The sequence below is a fragment of the Arctopsyche grandis genome, chromosome 13, assembly GCF_051622035.1.
Source record: "Arctopsyche grandis isolate Sample6627 chromosome 13, ASM5162203v2, whole genome shotgun sequence".
Taxonomy (NCBI): domain Eukaryota; kingdom Metazoa; phylum Arthropoda; class Insecta; order Trichoptera; family Hydropsychidae; genus Arctopsyche; species Arctopsyche grandis.
In genome coordinates this window covers 25,177,029-25,199,340 of record NC_135367.1, presented here as the reverse complement: position 1 = coordinate 25,199,340, position 22,312 = coordinate 25,177,029, and the positions used below count along the sequence as shown (strand labels likewise).

The 22,312-nt window shown below is 36.2% G+C and overlaps 3 protein-coding genes across 3 annotated transcripts; 2 read left to right on the top strand and 1 right to left on the bottom strand.

Moving 5' to 3' along the window:
• Window positions 1-395: 395 nt before the first annotated feature.
• Window positions 396-3,638, top strand: LOC143921680 (uncharacterized). The gene is made up of 4 exons (XM_077445032.1): window positions 396-1,086; window positions 1,300-1,422; window positions 1,528-2,705; window positions 3,546-3,638. The coding sequence occupies exons 1-4, from the start codon at window positions 396-398 to the stop codon at window positions 3,636-3,638; spliced, it is 2,085 nt and encodes a 694-aa protein (XP_077301158.1).
• A 792-nt stretch (window positions 3,639-4,430) lies between these two features.
• On the bottom strand, window positions 4,431-6,862 carry LOC143920670 (uncharacterized). The gene is made up of 6 exons (XM_077443595.1): window positions 6,643-6,862; window positions 6,436-6,567; window positions 6,037-6,366; window positions 5,767-5,964; window positions 4,988-5,428; window positions 4,431-4,915 (listed from the first exon to the last, which is right to left on the bottom strand). The coding sequence occupies exons 1-6, from the start codon at window positions 6,691-6,693 to the stop codon at window positions 4,838-4,840; spliced, it is 1,230 nt and encodes a 409-aa protein (XP_077299721.1). The 5' UTR covers window positions 6,694-6,862; the 3' UTR covers window positions 4,431-4,837.
• Window positions 6,863-8,942: 2,080 nt separating this feature from the next.
• Cul2 (cullin 2) lies at window positions 8,943-20,063 on the top strand. Its single transcript, XM_077443667.1, has 16 exons — window positions 8,943-9,409; window positions 12,613-12,805; window positions 14,173-14,399; window positions 14,471-14,564; window positions 15,383-15,598; window positions 16,285-16,438; window positions 16,519-16,604; window positions 16,678-16,827; window positions 16,918-17,025; window positions 17,110-17,219; window positions 17,391-17,601; window positions 17,696-17,830; window positions 17,907-18,060; window positions 18,696-18,902; window positions 18,983-19,173; window positions 19,277-20,063. Exons 2-16 carry the CDS (start codon window positions 12,746-12,748, stop codon window positions 19,436-19,438), a joined length of 2,265 nt encoding a protein of 754 aa, XP_077299793.1. The 5' UTR covers window positions 8,943-9,409; window positions 12,613-12,745; the 3' UTR covers window positions 19,439-20,063.
• Window positions 20,064-22,312: the final 2,249 nt, after the last annotated feature.

The window sequence follows — 22,312 nt, the reverse complement described above, 5'->3', positions numbered from 1 at the left end:
TATAGTGGAAGGAGTGTTGCGTAGGGGTGGGTTCAGGATCTAAATGAAAGGCCAAAGTCGCTTCACAGCATTTATTCAACGATCCCAGAGGTCTACAAGGAACCACTGTTCACTCCAGAATAATTTGATCTGCCGTGTGTACCTCCTTATAAAGGACAAGTTGCACAACACAGCTTCCCCGACTCATTAGGTTTGTGGCACGTGTTTTTATTTTTAGATACTCTTAAGCTTGCAAAAAAAGACCAAGCATGCCTAGCCATCCCCGAGGCACGTGGTTCCAAAAATACCAAAGTTTTCGGTGACATTTTGTCCTTATATTGATATAAGCTTGACAGTGATTGATAATCGCTAATCCTATATTTGGAGATTTACTAATTTTCCCTAGAAAAATTACCATGGAGAGAAAAGTAAAAACGGCCCTGGGCTCTGGGCGCTCCTTAAATGGGGCAAGGGTGCGAAGAATCTCCCAGCTCGAAGTGGTTGATAAAATGGGAACATGGAATGTGAGAACATTGAACGAAGCAGGAAAGTTACAAAATGTTTTGAAAGAAATGTCAAGACTAAAATTACAAATATTGGGCGTGTGCGAATCAAGATGGCTCGGAAGCGACAAGTTCACCCAAGGCAACTATTCAATTTTCCATTCTGGATCAGAAGACACACAACATAAAAATGGAGTAGCGGTCATAATGGAGAAAAAAAATTCTGAATCAGTATCAAATTTTATTCCAATATCTGAAAGAGTGATGCTATTACAGATAGAAGCACATCCAATAAACCTAAATATAATACAAGTATATGCGCCTACAGCCGACACTAACGAAGAACAAATTGAAAAATTCTATGAAAATTTGAAAGAGGCAACAACTCATATTAAAAAACAGGAAATTTTATGTATATTGGGTGACTTCAATGCGAAGGTAGGAAACATCCAAACAGATGTCACTGGGAAATTTGGCTTGGGTGAAAGGAATGAAAGAGGAGACCGTTTAATCGCATTTTGCCAAGAAAACAATCTTATCGTAACGAATACATGGTTCGATCTTCCTAAACGGAGATTATATACGTGGAAGTCACCACAAGACGGTTACAATGACAGGATAATTCGTAACCAAATTGATTATATTATTATAAATAAAAGGTTTCGTAACGCTATACATGCGGTGAAAACGTACCCTGGAGCGGATGCTAATTCAGATCATTGCTTATTGGGAGCAAAAATAAAGTTGCGCCTAAAAAATATACATTAAAAAAAGGAATCCAATAAGCGCTTAAATCTTGAACTACTTAATATGCCAGAGACGTCAAAAAACCTTGCTCGTAATATTAACAACGGAATGAAAAACGTAGATTACAATACAATGACAGAAGACACAGTAGATGACAATTGGTATAAAATTAAAAAGCCCCTCGATGAACCTAGTAAGGAAATATTAGTCAAAGATACCAATTAAACAAAAAAACATGAATGGATGACGAAAGAAATTCTAGACTTAATGGACCACTGAAGAACATTTAAAAATACAGACAACGCTCGATATAAAGATAACCACCGCTTGATTCGCAAAAAGATAAAAGAAGCGAAAGAGAAGGACTTGGAAGAAAAATGCCATGAAATAGAGACAATGGAAAAAATACATGATCATTTCAACATGCACAAAAAAATAAAGAGTGTTAGTGGTGTCATTAATAAAAACAACAACAAATCAATCTATTTGAAAAACAAAGATGGAAAATTTGCAAGCAATACGGCTGAAAAATGCAATATTTGGAAGGAATATATAGAAGAAAATTTTCAAACACAACGTACTGAACCAGAAATAAGGGAAGGATTTCAAACATCAAGTCTGAGTATATTACAATCTGAGGTTGAAAATGCAATCAAAAAGGCCAAAAATAAAAAAGCTCCAGGAAAGGATTCTATTCCTGTAGAATTATTAAAATTATTGGATGAAGAAGGCATTCGAATACTGACGAAACTTTTCAATCAAATATATGAAACTGGTAAAATCCCTCAAGAATGGTTGCAGTCAACGTTTATTCCCTTACCAAAAAAAAATAAGCCAACCGGCTGCAATGACTATAGATTGATAAGTTTAATGAGCCACACCCTTAAAATACTTCTCAAAATCATCCAAGAGAGAATAAGGCGTAAGTGCGAAAATATGATAAGCGATTCGCAATTTGGATTCAGAAGAGGATTGGGAACAAGGGAAGCGTTATTCTGCATGAACGTACTCCTACAAAAGTGTAGGGATTTCAAAAAGAGGATATACATCTGTTTCATCGACTTTGAAAAAGCATTTGATAGAGTGGAACATGATAAATTAATCCATGCACTAAACCAAACCGGGATAGATGCAAAGGATATCGCCCTTTTGAAGAACCTATATTGGAACCAATCTGCTGTCGTGAAGGTTGAAGACTTGGAAACCTTAAAAGTAGAAATTAGTCGAGGGGTACGGCAGGGATGTGTATTGTCGCCCATGCTCTTCAATCTGTATTCGGAAATGGTGTTCAACCAGGCAGTCGATAGTCGAATAGGAGTAAAAATAGGTGGCGAAATTATAAATAATATCCGTTTCGCTGATGATACGGCAATACTAACTGAGAGTGCCGAAGACCTACAATCGTTATTGATCGCAATTGATCATTCATGTCAAAAATGGGGTATGTCTATTAATATCAACAAGACAAAATCAATGGTAATATGTAAAGAAAAGACGGATCCATTAAACCTGAGTGTGCGCGGACAAATGATTGAGCAGGTCGAAAAATACAAATACCTAGGAGCAATGTTCAATACGGACATCAGTTCCGAAATGGAGATAAGAAGAAGGATCGAAATAGCAAGAAATGCCTTCGGCAGCATGAAAAATGTTTTATGTTTCGAAGGTTGTCTATGAAATTGCGTTTAAGAGTCCTGCACTCCTATGTTTGGTCGGTGTTGCTGTACGGATGCGAAACGTGGACACTGTTAGTGGCATCCATGAACAGGATAGTCCTTTGAAATGTGGTGTTACCGGAGGATGCTAAAGATCTCGTGGAAGGAGCATGTAAGAAACGAAACAGTCCTCCAGCTTCTTCATAAAAAGAGAGAGCTTCTTGACACGGTGAAGCGCCGTAAGATGGAATACTTTGGCCACATTATTCGCGGCCCCAAATATCGCCTTCTACAAACAATCATAGAAGGGAAAACAGAAGGCAAACGGTGGCTTGGGAGAAAGAAGCTCTCTTGTCTCCGGAACATCAGGTCATGGATGGGACTCGGTCTCGAAAAGCTATTTTGGCTTGCCCATGATAGGGAAGAATTCGCACGGGCCATAAACGATGTCTGCCCATGGTAGTCGCCTACGTCTGAAAACGGATTCGGCATTAGAAGAAGAAGAAGAATATTTGAAGAAATGTAGGAGACACTTGTCGAAATAATAAAACCATATGAATTAACAATGATCTGGGAACGCCCTTTCTTGACTGGAAGCCATGAAGACGTGCCGTGCCGTTCATTTGAATGTGTTTTCGTCCTTAATGTGTCTATTATCTAGGCAAGTAAAGATCTACCGAGGCAAGTCTATTGTTTACGCACGCAGTCGCCCATGTCTGTGAGAACACCAGCGTATCCTGTGTTCGGACAATGAGTCCCGTTAGCCTAGTCTGGGATCTCTATTGTTCACCCACGAATTCACTTAGACAGTGGATACTCTCTCTCTTTAATACCCTAATACAAGTTAGTATTACGGTATTCAAGAACGTAAATTGAAATTACATTTATTTCAGGAGATAATAAAAACTGCTTTATTAATTTTATCACTATCGCGTCTTTTTACCTTTTCTGTCACGGTTTTATTTTTTTTCATTCAGTTTTATTCCAAGATAGCCATGAATCTAGTAAAATATATAATAATCTACTCATTACTAATCTACTAAAAAAAATAATATTGTGTGGATGGGTAAGGGGATTTCCCAATTGGAATGAAAGTCACAATGAAAAAGCAATAGTAAAAAATATAAGCCAACAGAATAGAATAGTGGTTAGCATATAATGCATTGAACAAAGTGGTCACAGGTTCAAATCCCACTGGTTTCTACTGGCTAGACCTTGGATTTGTGACTCCAGGTCGATCGTTTCCTATCAGTCTGTTAATTAATCTGATTTTCATTGAAACGGTTGCAACAAATTGGCAACCTTACCCATGTTCTCGCAAAATCTCGAGTTTTCACCAATTTCGAATTTTGCTGAATCGTTTAAAATGCTGCAAATTTACAAATTTGACAATAGATGTCTCTGTGGATGTTAATCAATATTTATTTACTTTGTATAATACTCATAATAATTGTATCAAATGTACAATGATTTTGACCAAGAAGGTACATTGGGGTCAATTCAAGAAGGTACTGTTAGGTCTTCCTGTTATAAATTAAAAAAATAATAATAAAAAACAATTATTTCCAATTTTATTACAGAGAATAACGATGACCATACAATGAAATTTAAATATGTTTTAAAATAGTCAATAATAATCATAGATAATACAAATTATTTTAAACAAAATGGAATTATTTCTGCAAAAAGGATTCAATCCACATGTGTTATATATAGACCAATGTAAAATGTATTTTCCAAGATTGAAAAGCCTAGATATACACGTCTAAATTTAATAACATACATAACATTAAAAAATAAGATGTTGTCAATTACCATTGCTTACTTCATACTAACAAAATTTATAGATTTGTCAAAATATTACTCCTTTTAACAAAATATCATAAACATAACGCAAAAAAATATACACATAGGAACATATATGGGGCATAAATAAATTTACTAAAATTATAGTCAACTTTCTTGTGAGCTGGAATCATTTTCAATCTCTTCGCGCCATAATAAGTTAATACGAGTACACAGCAACTTTACCTACAAATATAACATTTTCAAATAACACATTCAAATACACAAACATAAAAAAAACATATGTATTAGTAGCACCTTCCAAATATCCACAACCATCGAAGCCTGCTGATGATTACTAATCATCGAATTGAAAAATGTTAAAATCCAATTCTTCGACTTCAATTCCTCATTTCTGGACTCACTCGATATATGAATCATATCGCTCAGCATATTCAATACATTCATAAGCACGTACTGTTTGTACAGATCAAGAGCGTTTATGTCATCGTTCTTCATCATCAATGCCTTCAGACACCTGAAAGAATTGTTTCTAACGGTTGTTTCTTTGTAAGGACACCCCAGCAGATCGAAGAGTGTGCGGTATAAGACGTATTTGGATAATCTCATGCTGAAATATCTCGGATTGGTATCCAAATCCAATGGATCGCATTTTAACTTCAGCAAACATTCCGCTATATAAAATCGATCGTGGAAATGCTTAAATGTGTTGACTATTTTATTCGATAATGAATACAACTGCAAAATAAAACAAATTTGAAAATTCATTAATTAATCTTAAAATATACGATTTATGCTAAAAGCAATAATAAAAATGAATTATTATATTTTAGAAACAATTAATTGACTCCAAGCATTCATTAGAATGTAAGCAACTAAACTATGATTAAATAGAAAAGGTTTTATCTATTGAATTTATATCTTTATATCCGGAGTATCAAAAAAAAGTATTGAAAGAGCTAAGGCATTTCGAAATCTAATAAAAAATCACAATCTGATATTATAATACAGTCAATCAATGTACTTATGTATGTAATACATACATATGTATATAATAAAACTTAAAATATACAAACCAGAGAAGTAGCCTTTAAATTTTCTGGAATCTTTTCCAAAGATAGCCATAAAACTTCTAATACATTGGTATCAGTTATGACGAGTCTCAACTTCTTATCTAGCAAAATTGTACTTAGTAAAATAATTTGGGTACTAATTTTATCACAATCATCAAACGGCGTTCGAGTTAGTAATTTACTTTCCATCTTATGTAAGAACTGAAAGTCAAATATAGAGTAAAATAAGAAAAAAATACAGACATATATTATTCAATTTATAAATCTACATACACAATTTAATTTATAATCTAAGTCCTCTTCATTTCTCTCGTGAATTAACAATCTGTACGTTTTTTTCAAATATTCCGTAGCAGTTATAGGTAAATCTGAATCACTGAAATTCACACTGTACATATCAATTCCGGGATTCTCAGACAAAACTTTCATTTCTTGTACACTAGAATACAACGTTTTAATATCGGAAGCCAGTTGCGTTTCCATATTCGATAAGCTTTCACTTTCATTAATGCTGTGAATAATAGTCGCTATGATAGTTTCTTGGTTATTTTCTAATTTTCTCTGGAGAGCCAACTCTTCCGGGGCGCACATTTTTAAGTCGGCCTTGAAAATCAAAACATATATGATAAACAATGTATGCAAAGAAATATTGAAGTAAACAATAATACGTACACAATAATTTTGTTGTGACTTTTTCGATATGATTTGAGAGGCGATATGGTCTTGCTCCAATTCCAGTTTTCTTTGAGCCGCTATGACACTGGGGTCGGGCATTTCGAAAAATGATGTGTTCTTACATCTCCCCTAAAATGGAGTCGGGATTAGAAAGTGATATTTGGCATGCGTTTGAGAATGAAAGCTTTGAAGGTGATGAATAACCTTGATTGGCGAGTTCAACATTACGGCTGGCAGATTTTCGCAGTCTTCCATTTTCAAAATAAAAATAACTTACTATTATAATATACTGTTTAAAGATTTTTAAGAGCCCTTAGAAAGTATTAAAAAAATAGCAGCTGTTTACTTCGTCGCTACATTTGACGTTTAACGTTTGGCGCTTACTTACTGTCAACATGTATTTGGCCCAAACACAATAAATTTCAGGCTGACACAATTACATTACAATTGCAAGTTTTATATTAAAATTTAAGCAGGTGAGGAAAAGTCATAGTTCTTGACCACTTGAATGACTTTAATTAATCGAGAATGACCAAACCGCACAAAATGGCAATGTTTCAAAACGATCGGAAGAATGTAGAATATAATATAATATGTTGTCAGACCAATGAGCGAAGTGAAATATAGAAGAGCCTTGTAAAAACCACCCCCATCACTTCCAATTGTAATTATGCCTGCTTTTTAAATTGCCTGCGCTCCATGACAAAAGCCTCGTACACAAAAAGGTGCATGCGTATGAGCAGTGTAGTATTGTGTGTGTGTGCAATGCAAATATATTGATATGGCGGAATGCGTCGCAACTCAGCCAACGTAAAGAGCAGTTATTAACTAATGGAAAAATAAAGTAGGGAAAATATTAGTCATTGGTCACTTGAATATGATAATACACTAAATGTAGCTTTACACGGGCAGGATAGATTAGACCGGCACCGCGCCTGCACCAGGTACTAGGCGCTGTGTTGTATGGATGGGTATGCAATGTTTCAGACAGGCTGGATGAATCCACCGGTTAGGATTAGCGCCTAGTACCCGGCGCAGGTACGGTGCCGGTCTAATCCATCCTGTCCGTGTTAAGCTACACTAACGGTTAATCAATATAATGTATAGTCAATATATTACCATCATGTTATATAAATTCAAATTTACTCAAAGAAGTGTGGAACGCTGTATGCTTGGCATGATGAGGAGATACAAAAAATATGCCTGGATGAAAAGTATGACAAGAGTAGTTAATATAGTGGAGCGAGTGAAAAGATTAAAATGGCATTGAGCGAGTCATGTAGGTAAAATAATGGACAAAATAGGTGCTCGAATGTTACCTGCGAGATTGTAAAGGCCACAAAGGAGACGGGTGGATATAGTAAAAAACAAATGTGTTGGGTGAGAATGACGATTAATTAAAACAGAGACGAATGGAAACATGTTGTAGAGCCGTCCATCCAACAGTAGATGGTGAGTTGCTGTAAATGAGGTTGAGTTAGTAATAAATAGTTTTTATTTTAGTATCTAAGTACCCCATGACACATAGTATGACGTCATAGATCGGTGCTATTTCCCTTACTGAACTTTTCCAACGGGAGAGAGAGTTCTATTACACTATGGAAGGTAGTTTGTAGTAGAAGGTAGATATTTTGTGCCATCGAACGCCCGTTCGGTGATTATTCCGGAAAACGCAATTTCGTGCAAGTCACTTAAATCTCGATCACGGAATCCCGATTCACCCCAATCAAAACATCTATTCCAACGGAGGATACATTTCCCACGTTCAACCATTGACGTCATATAGAGTCGAGAAAGTTCCACCCTAACAAACCAAGCGGAACCAACGGCCATGAGGGTTTTTGGCTCGGACACATGGGGTTGCGCAGATGACATTTCGATGTACATTGATGATTGGCAATTCTTAAAATTGAGTTTGATCTTTCTGGTAAGTTTAAAATGGCAAAAGCCGAGACAAAAGTATGAAATGAGCATGCATCGAAATATCGCTTGATTTGCAATCGTTTGCAGTGCAGGGGTCAATAGCTCGGTCTCCGTGACGGGCCGGAATGTGAAATTACCGAAAACGCAAATATCGGAAGGCAAAGATCGAAAATCGAAAGATCTTAAGTCGAAAGATAAAAAAAAGGGTGCATGGTAAACGGTACATACTCACTTAATTTGCGCGAGCAGGATACAACAGGAACAAGAGGAACAGGCTTTTCCTTCCGTATTCTGCGCGCGCACATTAATACGGGAAGAAAAGCTTGTTCCTCTTGTTCCTGTTGTATCCTGCTCGCGCAAATTAAGTGAATATGTACCGTTTACCATGCACCCTTTTTTTTTTTTTTGATCTTTCGACTTAAGATCTTTCGATTTTCGATCTTTGCCTTCCGATATTTGCGTTTTCGGTAATTTCACATTCCGGCCCGTGAGGTAGACCCTCAACATCCATACCCCCCGTCTACAGATGGCACAAAATATCCCAAAAGGGTGGAATTCCAGCGATTCCACTGGATCACTTCAGACGTTGCAAGTGCACGAGTGCACGCGTTCGACCAACTGGCATGCAGCGTACAAGTAATACATCGAGGTCGGGGAATTTTCAACGCTACTCGTTTGCGCATGTTTATAAACTGCCCGTTCCATATGCAAACGTATCGAGTGTGTGAGTACTCGGGGTAAATGAGCACTTGAGACATCTGTTGACACGGCATCGAAACGTGACGTTGCAGCGAATTGCATCTAGTTTTTTGAGCGTGAAACGAGCGTCGCGCTATTAGACAAATATTCCGTAAATACCCCGCGGAATTGGACCATCATCAGAGGTTATGTAGTTGGAGAGAGACAATGATTGGAAAGTGCGAGTGCGAGGAGCATGGTCGCGGTTGTGGGGATTCGCGGGCCAAACGTGTTATGCGCTCGCCAGAATTCACTTGACGTCTACACGGAGGTCTGGAGAAGCGCACGGCGCACGGCGGCCGGCCGATCGGTGAGCCGATGTTTTGTTTGTCTCGACTTTCTCATCCCTCGTCTGATCTCGCCCAGACCTCGACCTCGTCTCCCTCACGGGTCGATTCTTCACTCGCTGCCACCCCTCCCCCTCCCCCTCCCCCTCCCGCCACCCCTTTCCACTGCCCGCCCATTTTCAGTCTAGTCATTGGCCGTCAACACTCCCTCCACTTCACTCCACTGCTGATAACTAATGAATGACACATAACCTCCAAACCGCTTCGTCTCCCCCCTCCCCCCCCACCTGGAATTAATTCGTTCGAAACTATTCACATACATATTCAAAGTTGACACCGTGCTACTAGATAAACTCTGAATAACAATAACCCCCCCCGTATGCATTGAACTGTTGTGTTTTCGTTTCTAGTCGACGACCCCGTCTCCGTATATGGAAAACTGCTAAATCATTATGCTATTTATATCCGTGGGCTAAGGATTGTAAATAGGTTTTTGAGCTCTTTTTCCTATTATGGTGTAGATTAACATTAGAATAATGTAATACTATGATTACTAACCAAATGAAATTAAATTGTAAAATAGAAAATGATCAGTAGATCGGTAGCTATTAAAATGGATATAAGATGTATTGTGAACATAATTTCGTAATAATAAAAAGCATTTAAAAATCAATCAAAAAAAATATTCGTGGGATTATTAAAATGCCGTACAAAAACGTTATGTTTGTACACAAGAATTATTCCAAAACTCAATTAAACGTATTGTGACGAATCAACACACTGTCCAGTCACAGATAAATAAATAAAATATATACAAACCAGTTTAATCCAAAATTTATTCACAATGTACAGAGTTTATTATTTTTTAAATGCTTTTTATTATTACTAAATTATGTTCCCAATACATCTTAGATATATATTTCGATAGCCACTGATCTGTTTCTATTTTACAATTTTGATTTAATTTTGTTAGTAATCATAGTATTATATTATTCTAATGTTAATATGTACAGCGTAATAGGAAAAAGAGCTCATAAACCTATTTACAATATTCTTATATATGCTCATAATACATCTAATAAACAGAGTTTATTATAAGAATTTTTAAATTCTTCGTATTAATAAGGATTTTCGTTCGGTTACAATTTTATTTATATCCGTGCGGATGCCGTTTTGCCTAATGATAGTAACTCGGATGAGAGTTTCTTTTTTAGAATTGTTTTTCTTTTTGCAATATCGCCGAATTCTTCTATTGCGTGAAAGATTCAGACAGTCGAGAAACACTCGCGTCACGTTTAGTACCATTATACAAAATCTACGTCTGTATATTAAGGAGATGGTATAATATATTTATACTCTATATAACGATAATGCAATATAATATTAATATTTTATGTATATAAAAGTAGCATAAGCTGTATTGTTTTATATTTAAAAGTGGGATTTGGGGCGAAATCACACGGCGAAGAACGGCACGTCGTGTGCTTGGACTCCCACTGTGAGGGTTCACCTACATTTTTTCAAGGAATTATTTATTTATACATTTAAATATAGGATACACCATTATCGATCACTGTCCAGCAAAAAAAACCGATTACAATCTTGGGGGTAATTCTGAAATGGTGTGTGCTGAATATGTGCAAAGCATGCCACATTTTTTTCGCATGTTTAAAAGTTCCTTCCTGCGTGATTTCGCCCTCGAGGTTGCCAATTTGTTTGGAACTGTTTCAATGAAAATCAGATAAATCGGCAAACTCTGATAGGAAACGATCGTCCTGGAATCATAGACCAAGGTGTGGCCAGCAGCAACCAGTGGGACTCGAACCCGTGACCACTATGTTCGAAAGCATATCATACATATGCTAACAACTAGTCCACGCTGCCGGTTATTTACAACTAGTGTTGTGCTCGATGAAATATCATCGCATGGGTGTTGGACTATTATGTTATTAAATAAAAAAAAATTATAATAAGTGTTTCATCGATCATGTGTTCAATCCCCACGCGGTCGAATTTTTTCCGAATACTTTTTAAATATATTTAATTTAATATTTATATTAAACTAGTTGTTTTACCCGGCTTCGCTCAGTATTTGTAATATAAACAGCTGAAACTTGGCAAATCTAATAGTAAATATTCATTTGGTTTTTTATTAAATTTATTTGAATCGAAAAAAAATAATACTCGACCAATCGAATCGTCGTCATAGAAACTTTGACTTGTTTTTGATGTTCCCAATCAAAATTCCTTACATACAAAGTCTCTTTCGAAATTATATATTAGATTAGATTGTTTAATATGCAAAAAAAAGTTAAAAACTACCTACATGTAAACAATATAAAACACCAATAGAAAAATTAATTAATTAAATAAATTTTCAATAGATGGCGGTAAATTCTCTACCAAGCGGAAACTTCAGTAGCGATCAGTATATATAGAAGTTTTTTCTTTTGTTAATACATTCGTATATACGTTTTGGCAGCGGTTTAGCTGCGACGTACATATGTATGTCGAATCGAAACGACTATTATAGTACGGCGAGCGTTATCTCAGACAGACACACAGACAGAATAGCGATATTAAAATTTACAATAAGTTGAACTTTTAATTGATGAAATAAACAACTTGTTTACTAATTTGGTTTGAATTGCTCGGTTATTCTATAATATTGCTTATTTTGATTGATTTTTAAATGCTTTTTATTATTACTAAATTATGTTCACAATACATCTTATATTTATTTTAATAGCTACTGATGTACTGATCATTTTCTATTTAACAATTTTAATTTAATTTTGTTAGTAATCATAGTATTGTATTATTCTAATGTTAATGTACAGCATAATAGGAAAAAGAGCTCAAAAACCTATTTACAATTATTATAAGCCTATTTTGATTAATTGAAGACGTGTAGTCTTCAATATGCAACAATACCTGAACGATATACATATTCAATCGTAATTAAGTTATCGAATACGATGATTTACACCACACTGTGACTAACGGAAAGGATGTGGCTATTCGTCACGAAGTATATTCGTCTTATGTACACATGTCAATGTGAATAATAAAAACAATAAATAACATTTTGCGCATTTTGTGCGTGTTCAAAAATTAACAACAATATATCGAAACGTTAAAACGCGTCGTGTTTTATTTTAGAAATGGATTCGGTAGGTTTTTGAAAACTTGCCAACAAATGTCAGCTCTTTGTTGTTTGTTCCAGAGTGAGCGTTACGTTGTGAAAATTAGCCGCAGTCAGCAATTCCTCGCACAAAGGGAGACGGCGAATCGTCCAAAAGAGTAAGCAAAGCAGCACGGCTACGACACTTCAACCCCCGCTAGATGAGACTAACAAGATGTCGCTGAAACCGAAAAGTATAGACTTTCAAGAGACATGGCTCAGCCTTAAAGAAACGGTACGCATTTTCAACCCTTTTCATATGTATGTCTTTGATACTTTATTTGGTGCTACTTTAGTATGCGGTCTACCTTAGCATGCGATCTACCTTTGAATCGATGTTGACAATTTTTATTTATTTTTTGTATCGTAGCAACGACCTGTTAATTATAATTTTTGTTTTTTCCTGCAGCCCCATAATGTTGTCGAAGCATTTCTATCAAAATATCGTCAGAAAATACCGACCCTAACAACCTAATCTCAAATGAATAGGCCCAACCCTAACTTAACCTAACCTAACCTGACCCTTAAAGAAATGGGGGGAAATTTAAGTTTTATTTCATCAATATTTTCACAAAAAAAAACGTGTCTTAGCAGCCAACACCCATTTATTTAAGGGTCAGGTTAGGTTTGGTTAAGTTAGGGTCGGTATTATTCAGTCGCACTGTCACACGCGAGAACTGAGACAGTGAGACCGCATATTAAGCCTCCCTCATCGAAGTGGGGTATGCAAGTGCCCCAATTTTTACGTTTTTCGTAATAACTATGTGGTTTTGAAAGCTATACACCCTATATTTCTTGTATTCCTAGAATGAACTACAAGAAATTTATTTTAATACATTTTGTATGGTGTAAAAAAATTTAAAGGCGGTAGCGATAAGTCATGTTTTTGACTGTTCGCTTGCATATTCTTGTTGATCGATGAATCAATGCGAGAGAAAGAGACAGCTATATTTTCGTCGCTTTTGGCGCGTGGCTATTGAGTCATGCAGTCGCCTGTTGGCCTCACCTATGTGCGTTTGCAGGTCGATGGTTGTCGTTATTTTTTAATACAAACATAGTCAAAAACATGCTATAGAACTAAAACTTTTTATGTTGATGTTTAAAATGATTAATAAGATATATGTATGTGGTAGAGAATCCTGACAGGTGACGCTGTTCAGGACCACGGTTGGGATGCGGCGGTTGAGGTGAAGGCCAAACACGTGCGTTTCCAGTCATGTTGTTTATTAAGATGATACGTGCGGAGGCTTAGCGACCAACCGCGCGGAGCACAGGTCCAACTGCGACTAACCGTTATATATCTGCCCCTTTTCATCCCCTTCTCACAATCAGTCGTAACATACTCTTTCTCAGCCATAGCCCATACATCAGCCTTTCGTTCAATTCCAAGCCTACATGTATATTGAACCCATTTGTATTAGGAAAAGCTGTATTTTGATTAAAAAATACTGGGGTCTTACTCGACCTCGGTTCGGGACACTCGTTCGATCTCGACTAAAGTAAAAACGTGAAGGTAGATCGCATACTAAAGTAGATATGTGAAGGTAGACCGCATACTTAAGTAGCACCCTTTATTTATTATATTATATTCTTCTATTTTAGGTATACGGCGTAGTCACTTTAGGAAAGGTGGGTCGTTCGGCGTGGAATAGCCGATTTTCAGATGTGTACTCGTTGTGTGTGGCGCACCCCGAGCCGATGGCCGAGAGGCTGTATAAAGTAACTAAAGACTTTTTAGAAGATCACGTTGCCAATTTGCTCCGAAGGGTCGCCAGCACGCCAGATCAAGATCTGGCCGACGAGGCTGTCGGCGAGGGTTTATTACAAAGGTAATGCGGATTGTTTGTGTTGTGTTTTGTCCGTGTGCGGAATTGATCGTTTAACGGTTGGTCTGTTTCAGATATTACGATGCGTGGACGCAGTATAGCGAGGGTTTACAATATCTTAATAATCTTTATCTTTATCTTAATCAGCAACATATTAGGAAACATAAGGTTTGTGTGATACTGCCGAGCTCAGTTGGTAAAGGTTTGCGATGTAATATTGGGAGGTTCGACTGTCCTGATATTACATCGTCATCATCATCGCCAAGTCTTGCAAATATTCCATCGATGAAGCCAAAAATGTTTTGACTATTGATTAACAATTCTGAAACATTAAAAAAATTATTCAATCTATTGAATCACTTATTTTTAATAAAAAGCTATTAAATTATTTAATAATCAAAATCTTTCAAATTAATTTTTATGCGAAATAGCAATGCGTAATCGTTTTTTTCCATGTAAATTTTCCGAGTAAACTTTAAACGCGTCTCAATTGTATACCTGCTAGTTGCTGTATACAAACAGACTGATGATGCTCAAACCTTAACCACAATGCTGTCAGCTTTTACTAATTGATTTACTTACAGTTTTTTAGGGCGTAAACACACTGAGTGGTACGTGGTGCGTGTTTTGTTTTAGATACTTTTAAAACGCAGCACCCCTAGCTCATATAAACGGTGCACAGTCCCAAAAATCACCCCCTGGAGTGTTTTCGGTGATATCTTATCCTTGCTTAACAGCGATCGATAACGGTGAATCCCGTATTTGAAGAAATGTAGCAGAAACTTGTCCAATCTCGGTTGCATATGGATATGCATACACGTGGAGCTCCCAAACATATTCACAACTGCACCCGAATTCGGTTTGCGGAACCCTCACTGTGAAACGATCACAGCGGTGACCCAAAAGATGTGACGTCCCGTACCACTCAGTGTGTTTTTGCCAAATTATCCAACGAAAGCTAACCTCACTCGTTGTTTTGTATTCAGATAGCGGAAGCGGAACTAATATATGGCAATACGACGACTTTGAATCCTGAAAAACTGGAAGTCGGCGAACTAGGTCTACTAAGCTGGGAGCTGGCTCTCGACCAACAGTTGCGTTTGAGAGTCATAAGAGCCTTGCTAGCGGGAGTTCAAGCTGCCCGCGAAAACAAACCACATCGTACCCAGATTATACGCACAGTCATTTATAGTTTTGTAGAGGTATCATCACAAATTTAAAGCTTTCAGTGAACATTAACCCTTTGAGTGCTGACGTCTTTTCTGTTGAAAGCCCGCCACGGTAAAAATTTCGCCAACATTTCCGAATTATTAAGAAATCCAATAGAAAGCAAGTGTTAAAATTGTAGCCAATCCCAACAAACCCTAGATAACTACCTGCTGAGGATTTCGAGTTTTGTAAAGGTGTGTTTAGACTAATATATTTTGTAACAATATCAAGTAAACAAAAGAAGTCTGTTGGCGAATGTATTTTTGAAAAACTAGTTCCATCAGCTTCATTGTTGTTAAAATGTAATGCTCACAATCTAAATGCCAAGCCACATTCTCATACTCAGAAGTTAGGGATTTCCATCGGGAAATGCTGCTATGACATTGACACGGATTACACGACCAATGTTCAATGCATTTTTTTTTTCAATGCTACCTGGAAAGGCTTAGCTGGTAGTATTTTTGTTTATTTTTTACATAATCAACAAAAAAAACGCCAATCAGCATTCAAAGGGTTAATCTATATCTCGCAAATTCCGACAGTCAATGTGTTGTCATCTAGAAATTTAAGTACAACTCAACTGGCAAACAGTGAGCTATTCTATGACCTCATGTCGCCAGATATTGGTTATGAATCTGCCAAATGTTAATAATAAATACCGTTCGTATAATATTGACAGATTCAAGCGTATAGAAAAAAACAACCCTTGGCGTTGTACACCGAAATGGCTGAAAGCCCACTCTTAGAAGCAACCAGTGAACACTGTAGAAGACTAGCTGCGATACTTTTATTACGGTGCAATGTTTCCGGATATATGCGAGAAGTCATCACCGGTATATACACACATATATCAAAACTCATCAATATACTGGTGAATATTTTGTTAATGGTTTTTTTTTTTTTTGTCGCTTAGGAATGGATCAAGAGATGGACAGAGGGAAACAATTCTTACATCCGTCGTCGCTTAGCAAACTCAAAGCTGTGTATGAGAAACATATGGTATGATTTCCGAACGAACCTTTCGATCTGTCTGTGTATATAATGTATTTAAATTTTGGTATCGATTTTGCAGGTAGAGGAGCATCTCAATTTCCTGCATGCCGAGTTTGACTCGATGGTGATTGAAGAGAGGTCTGAAGATCTCCGCAATGTGTATACACTGCTTCGAACTTTACCCGGAGCGTTGCGGCCGTTGTTAGACGTCACTTTCAATCATATTAAAGTAATGAATAAACTATGAGTTGTAATTCAGCTTTGAGAAATACTTTGATTTATTATTTGTAGTTTAACTGTGAAATTGTTCATTTTCTAGGATCAAGGATTAAAGGGGATGGTAGATCTGAAGGGGGAAAGTGCGCATAATCAATTTGTAGAACAAATGTTAACCATTTACGATAAATATAAGGATCTATTTTCTCAGGTACTTTTTTTTCAACAGTATGTACTTTTTTTTTGGTCTGTGTTTGCCGCCATTATTGATGATTAATGTGATCATTGTTTTTAGGTTTTCGAAAGCGATCAGTTGTTTATGGGAGCTTTAGATAAGGCGTGCAGTGCCGTTATCAACAGCCGACAGAACGAGCAGACGTGTAGAAGTCCCGAGTTGCTTGCTAGGTAACGTATATATCTACATACATACATATATAGAGATGTAAAAATGTCTTGATTGCTGTTTTTTATGGTGAACCGTGAACGAGATGTTTCGTTCACTGACATTATATGGAAAATATATAATATTATATGTGAATTATATGGAAAATATTGTCATGTAATCATTTATTGCAGATACTGTGATTCGCTTTTGAGGAAGAGCTCTCGGGGTGTGACTGAATCGGAAGCCGAGGAAAAATTAGCATCTTCCATTATAATATTTAAATATATAGATGATAAAGATATTTTTCAAAAGTTTTACGCACAATTAATGGCCAAAAGATTAATACATCAACAGAGTTATAGTATGGATCAAGAGGAAGCCATGATTAATAGACTTAAATTGGTAATTTTCTTATTTTTTAACAGTACATATATTACATATAATACATATACATAGAACTATTATTAATCGGTTTATATTCTTCATATTATTATAGGCTTGCGGATACGAATTCACTAATAAACTGTTACGTATGTTTACCGACATAAACGTGTCGGGAGATCTTAATTCTAAATTCCAAGACTACCTCAAAGCCGAAAACGCCGATGCTGGCGTCGGATTCAGCATTCACGTAATGATTTTTCGTTGCTGATATTCTTTGATTTATCAAATAATGTGAATTAATATTGTTAACGGGTGGTTTGCAGGTGCTACAAGCTGGTGCATGGCCTTTAAAAGTCGAAAATTGTAATATGGGTCCAGTCCCTATCCAACTGGAGAAGCCCATACAGTTGTTTGAGAGTTTTTATCGTAATTTTTACAGTGGTCGCAAACTCACTTGGTTACATCATTTATGCATGGGTAATTATAGTTTGTTTTTTAATCATTTTTACTTTATCTATGTACGTGGCAACAATAGACGAAGTTTTGTGATGATGCGAAAATTCGAACTCGAGATTTTGATTGATTCAAGCTCAGAATCGATCACTGATCACGTTTTCATGATTTAGAAAAAATGTCCGTGTATTTTGGGGATTTGTTGAACACCATTAGTCCTATCAAATTGAAACTTAGTATCGGTTACTGAAATTCTTATCCATATGATGTAAATTTTTAAGTTGACCAGAAATGGTACCTCCCCTTATACATAGGTGTCCTCTTTTTTTTAAGCTTTTGAATCCAATTATCTCCCAAACCGCTAACCGAATCAGACTGAATTTTTTTTACATTTAATAGAAATTATTTTTATTTTCTTGATATTTAATTTGTATAATAATAATAATAATAAAAATTTCGAACAAAATCCGACAACCGGAAATAGAACTTTTGTCTAGTGTAAGTTTCCCTACATTTGCGCTCAATTTGTATCGAAAATGCTCTCATAATCGGTATGTATGCTTAATTATCGAATTTTTTTTTGAGACCTCATATTCCTCAAATACATAGTCATGGGTTGATCACATCCGAATTCTTTTTATTTTTCTGTTTGCTTTTAGGTGAGTTAAAGTTGTGTTATTTGCGGAAGCCTTATTATGTTACTATGCAGACTGCACAAATGGCTCTCGTATTAGAGTTCGAACATACAGATACGCAATCAATCAGCGAGCTGATGAGAGCTAGCGACTTCTCTCTCGAACAATTAGGTCGGCATATTGCGCCTCTGATCGATATTCATTTATTGACGTCCGAGGGAAATATGAATGGTTTGTATGAAATGATTTTACTTAATCTTCAAATACTTTTGAAATTGATTTAAATGTTTTGTTTGTGGTTTTGTTTTTAGATATAGAAACTATTATTAGGTTAAATACGGGATTTGTTAATAAGAGAACTAAAGTTCGCGTTGCCATTGGAGCGAGTGGTGGCGGTGGTCCTCGGAATCAAACCGAAGCTGAAAGAACTGCGGCGTCAGTCGACGAAGATCGCAAAATGTTCTTACAAGCTGCTATTGTACGGATTATGAAAGCTAGAAAGGTAATTTGTCTGCATTTGATTGATTCAGTTGTGTTAAATGTTAAATCTGGGGCTTTTATTTAAATTTTGCAATGCTGATGCTGATGTATGATGTTCGTTCCAGGTTTTAAAACACAATGATCTTCTACAAGAAGTGTTAGGACAAGCGAGAGTCGCTTTTGCACCGAACGTAGCTATGATTAAAAAGTGCATAGAATCGTTAATAGACAAACAATACATTGAAAGAACTCCCGGAGCTAGCGACGAATACAGTTATCTGGCTTAAAATGGCGATTTTATAATATTTGTTTTGGATTTAGTAAATCTCTTGGTCAATATATAATATACATTTGTGTGTATATGAAGTGTGCCGTCATAAATATGTAATTAAAATTAAATGATTTGTAATTTTTTTTATATAACATATTTCATACAAGGAATCATCACCATTGTGACCTGTTAATATTTTCATATTTTTATTAATTTGAAGAAAAAAAAGAATACGTATCGTAATTTTTATAATCAGTCGATCTGTATATCATAACTATTCTGAAAGTAAATTGTGGTGTATTACTTTTTTTTCTTTTTTTTTGTATTTATTAATTCGTTACGAAAATCTTTTGTATGTAAAAACATATTCTTAAAATAATTTTATTATGTAATACTACTCAACGTCTTTTAATGGATTTTTTATAAAATATGATTTGTTTATGTTGTGAAATGCATTTTATGAATGTTCCATCATATAAAAAAAAATCACCACTGTTATACGTGGGCCTTATTATCTTCTGTGAAATTAAATATTTCTATCTGATGTAATAAATTGTTATTTGTATGGTAATGAAATTTAATTTCACGTTTGTTTTGAATCAAATACATTGCTTATATTGACCATTGAATCTTTCATTGTTACATTTGTTTTATTATTTGGGTATAATGATTGTTGTCGGGACATCCTTGGAAATTACCGAATATTGAATATTGCAGAATATACCTGAAAGTGACTAAGCATTCAGATTATATCCACAGTTCCAAAAAAATTTGGCCCTAACACGTACGTATGTACATATTACAGAATTCTAATATAAACACTTAAACGTTCATTATCCAACCTATGAGTGAAGTAAAAATATATATGAGAGCCTATAATGCAAATTTTATGAGATATAGTGTGAAAAAGATAGAATTTTAGGCGTTTAAACAGTTGAAATCTGACAAGACGAATGGGTGGCGGAAATTCAAACATATAAGGCTACTAGCTCGCAAACGTCAACGTCTCCAAAATTTTTGCATTCTTAAACGTGTTTACTACGTTTATTTTTCACCACCGTACTGGTGGAAGAGATTTAAATTTCTATCGTTGACCAAACCGCGCAAAATGACACAGTTTCAAAACGATCGGAAGAATGTAGGATATAGAAAAGCCTTGTAAAAAAAAAATCAAATATTTATGGGGGTAGGGCGATTGAGACGACTGTGTTGGTGGTGCACAACAGTTTATTTCGGCAGCAAGGAGGAAGTGGAGTAGCAACGAACCAACATGGCCGAGTTGGTCACAACTCACAGGATGGTGACTGAAACTCGACCATATCGTAGAGCCGACACATAACTAAATGTAGTCAATGCGCCACAAGTATGAAGGAGTATGACCTTTCATTCATTGAGTGTTCCCGAAAATGACCAAACATTTGGAAAATCTTACATACTTAGTGACTGGAAATAACTGCACATTCTCAAATATAATTAAATGCCCGAAATAGTTGGATATTTGGTCTTCCTCACCAAATTTCCTTGATGACCAAGAATATCTTTGTAATGTGAGTGCAGAGAAATGTAATATTAATGGAAGTGGCTTTAGGTGTTCTTTTGTTGTCAAGTGACATTCTGTCCACAGACAGATCTAAATAATTTTAGCATCAGTCGTATTTGACGCTTGGTGCTCGACGTATGTCCGATAAAAAGTTCTCTGTTTGTTTATATTACTCGCAAGCATCGGTAAAAATTGCACAATACAATCAAAAACACAATAAACAACGTGGGATACATTTTTATAAGTAAGTTGATCCGATTGTATTCCGTGCGATGTAGCGTATTTATAGAGACTTACCGCGTAAAATTGACAACAATTATTTATTCGTAAGGGCCCCTCTATTCTTATTACTAGTCACCGGAGCCTGCGGGGGCCGTGTATTGTTCAAAGGTTGTAAATGTATTGTTAAGGGTTTGCCAAACAATGGATAGCACTGTGACTATCCTACCTCTACTTATTACATCTCTCTGTGTGAGTGACTTTAATTTTGTAATTGCCACACGTGGTGTCAACTTTAAAAATTAATGACAAAGTGGGATCCACCTTAAGGCACAAACTCCGAGTTTATGAAGACTCGAAAAGTTAACTCGTACCAAATCATTAAAGATTAGGAGTGGGGGTAGACGGTTTACGGGACCAGTACGCGTGTATGCATGAGATTCGATTCGGTGATTACTGGTCACAAAGTACTCGTCACAAAGTCACTAAAATCTCTACAACGGAACATCTGGCAGCCGAAAAGTCCATCATACTAACGAGAACTTGAGTGCCAAATATTGTGTATTCGCGATTTTCATGGCAAAAATTGTCTGTGACCACCGCAATGTGACTAATAGTCCAATTACCATGAGATTCATAGGAGGAGGTCTACCCCCACTCCTAATCTTAATGCTTTGGTACCAGTTCATTTTTCGAGTCTTCATCAACTCAGATTTTATGCCGTAAGGGCCACTGGACAAAGTGACTCTTCAGATACTAAGTAGGGACAGTTGGGTAACTGGTCACTTTTCCAGAGTGACCGACTGTCCCCAAATTTGACCAAGTGTTCTTGAAAATGACAAGGCATCCAGAGTAAGACTAAGTATCTTTAAGAATGACCGGGCATTACCCAGAATTACAGCAACGTTAAGTGTGACCAAACGTCTGAACGTTCCTGAAAATGTCCAAATGTCAGTAAGTATGACCGCAAATCTTTTTGTCATACCTAGAAAATATTTGAGCACTGTCCAGAATGACTGAGCATTTTTAATAAAGGAGGTAAGTAAAAATAACGAGCATCTCTGCAAATGTCAAACTACGATTTTTTGGGTTACTTGTTTGTAATTTTGTGATACACTAAATAGAAATCTT

Coding starts and splice junctions, on each gene's coding strand:
- LOC143921680 (XM_077445032.1), top strand. CDS start 396: ATGGAGAGAAAAGTAAAAACGGCCCTGGGCTCTGGGCGCTCCTTAAAT. Junction 1,087..1,299: donor GTGGAAGTCACCACAAGACG/GTTACAATGACA, acceptor TTAATATGCCAG/AGACGTCAAAAAACCTTGCT. Junction 1,423..1,527: donor AAAGCCCCTCGATGAACCTA/GTAAGGAAATAT, acceptor TTAAAAATACAG/ACAACGCTCGATATAAAGAT.
- LOC143920670 (XM_077443595.1), bottom strand. CDS start 6,693: ATGGAAGACTGCGAAAATCTGCCAGCCGTAATGTTGAACTCGCCAATC. Junction 5,965..6,036: donor TAGATTATAAATTAAATTGT/GTATGTAGATTT, acceptor TTTGACTTTCAG/TTCTTACATAAGATGGAAAG. Junction 5,429..5,766: donor ATTTAAAGGCTACTTCTCTG/GTTTGTATATTT, acceptor TTTATTTTGCAG/TTGTATTCATTATCGAATAA.
- Cul2 (XM_077443667.1), top strand. CDS start 12,746: ATGTCGCTGAAACCGAAAAGTATAGACTTTCAAGAGACATGGCTCAGC. Junction 17,026..17,109: donor ATAAGGATCTATTTTCTCAG/GTACTTTTTTTT, acceptor CATTGTTTTTAG/GTTTTCGAAAGCGATCAGTT. Junction 17,602..17,695: donor TGATTAATAGACTTAAATTG/GTAATTTTCTTA, acceptor ATATTATTATAG/GCTTGCGGATACGAATTCAC.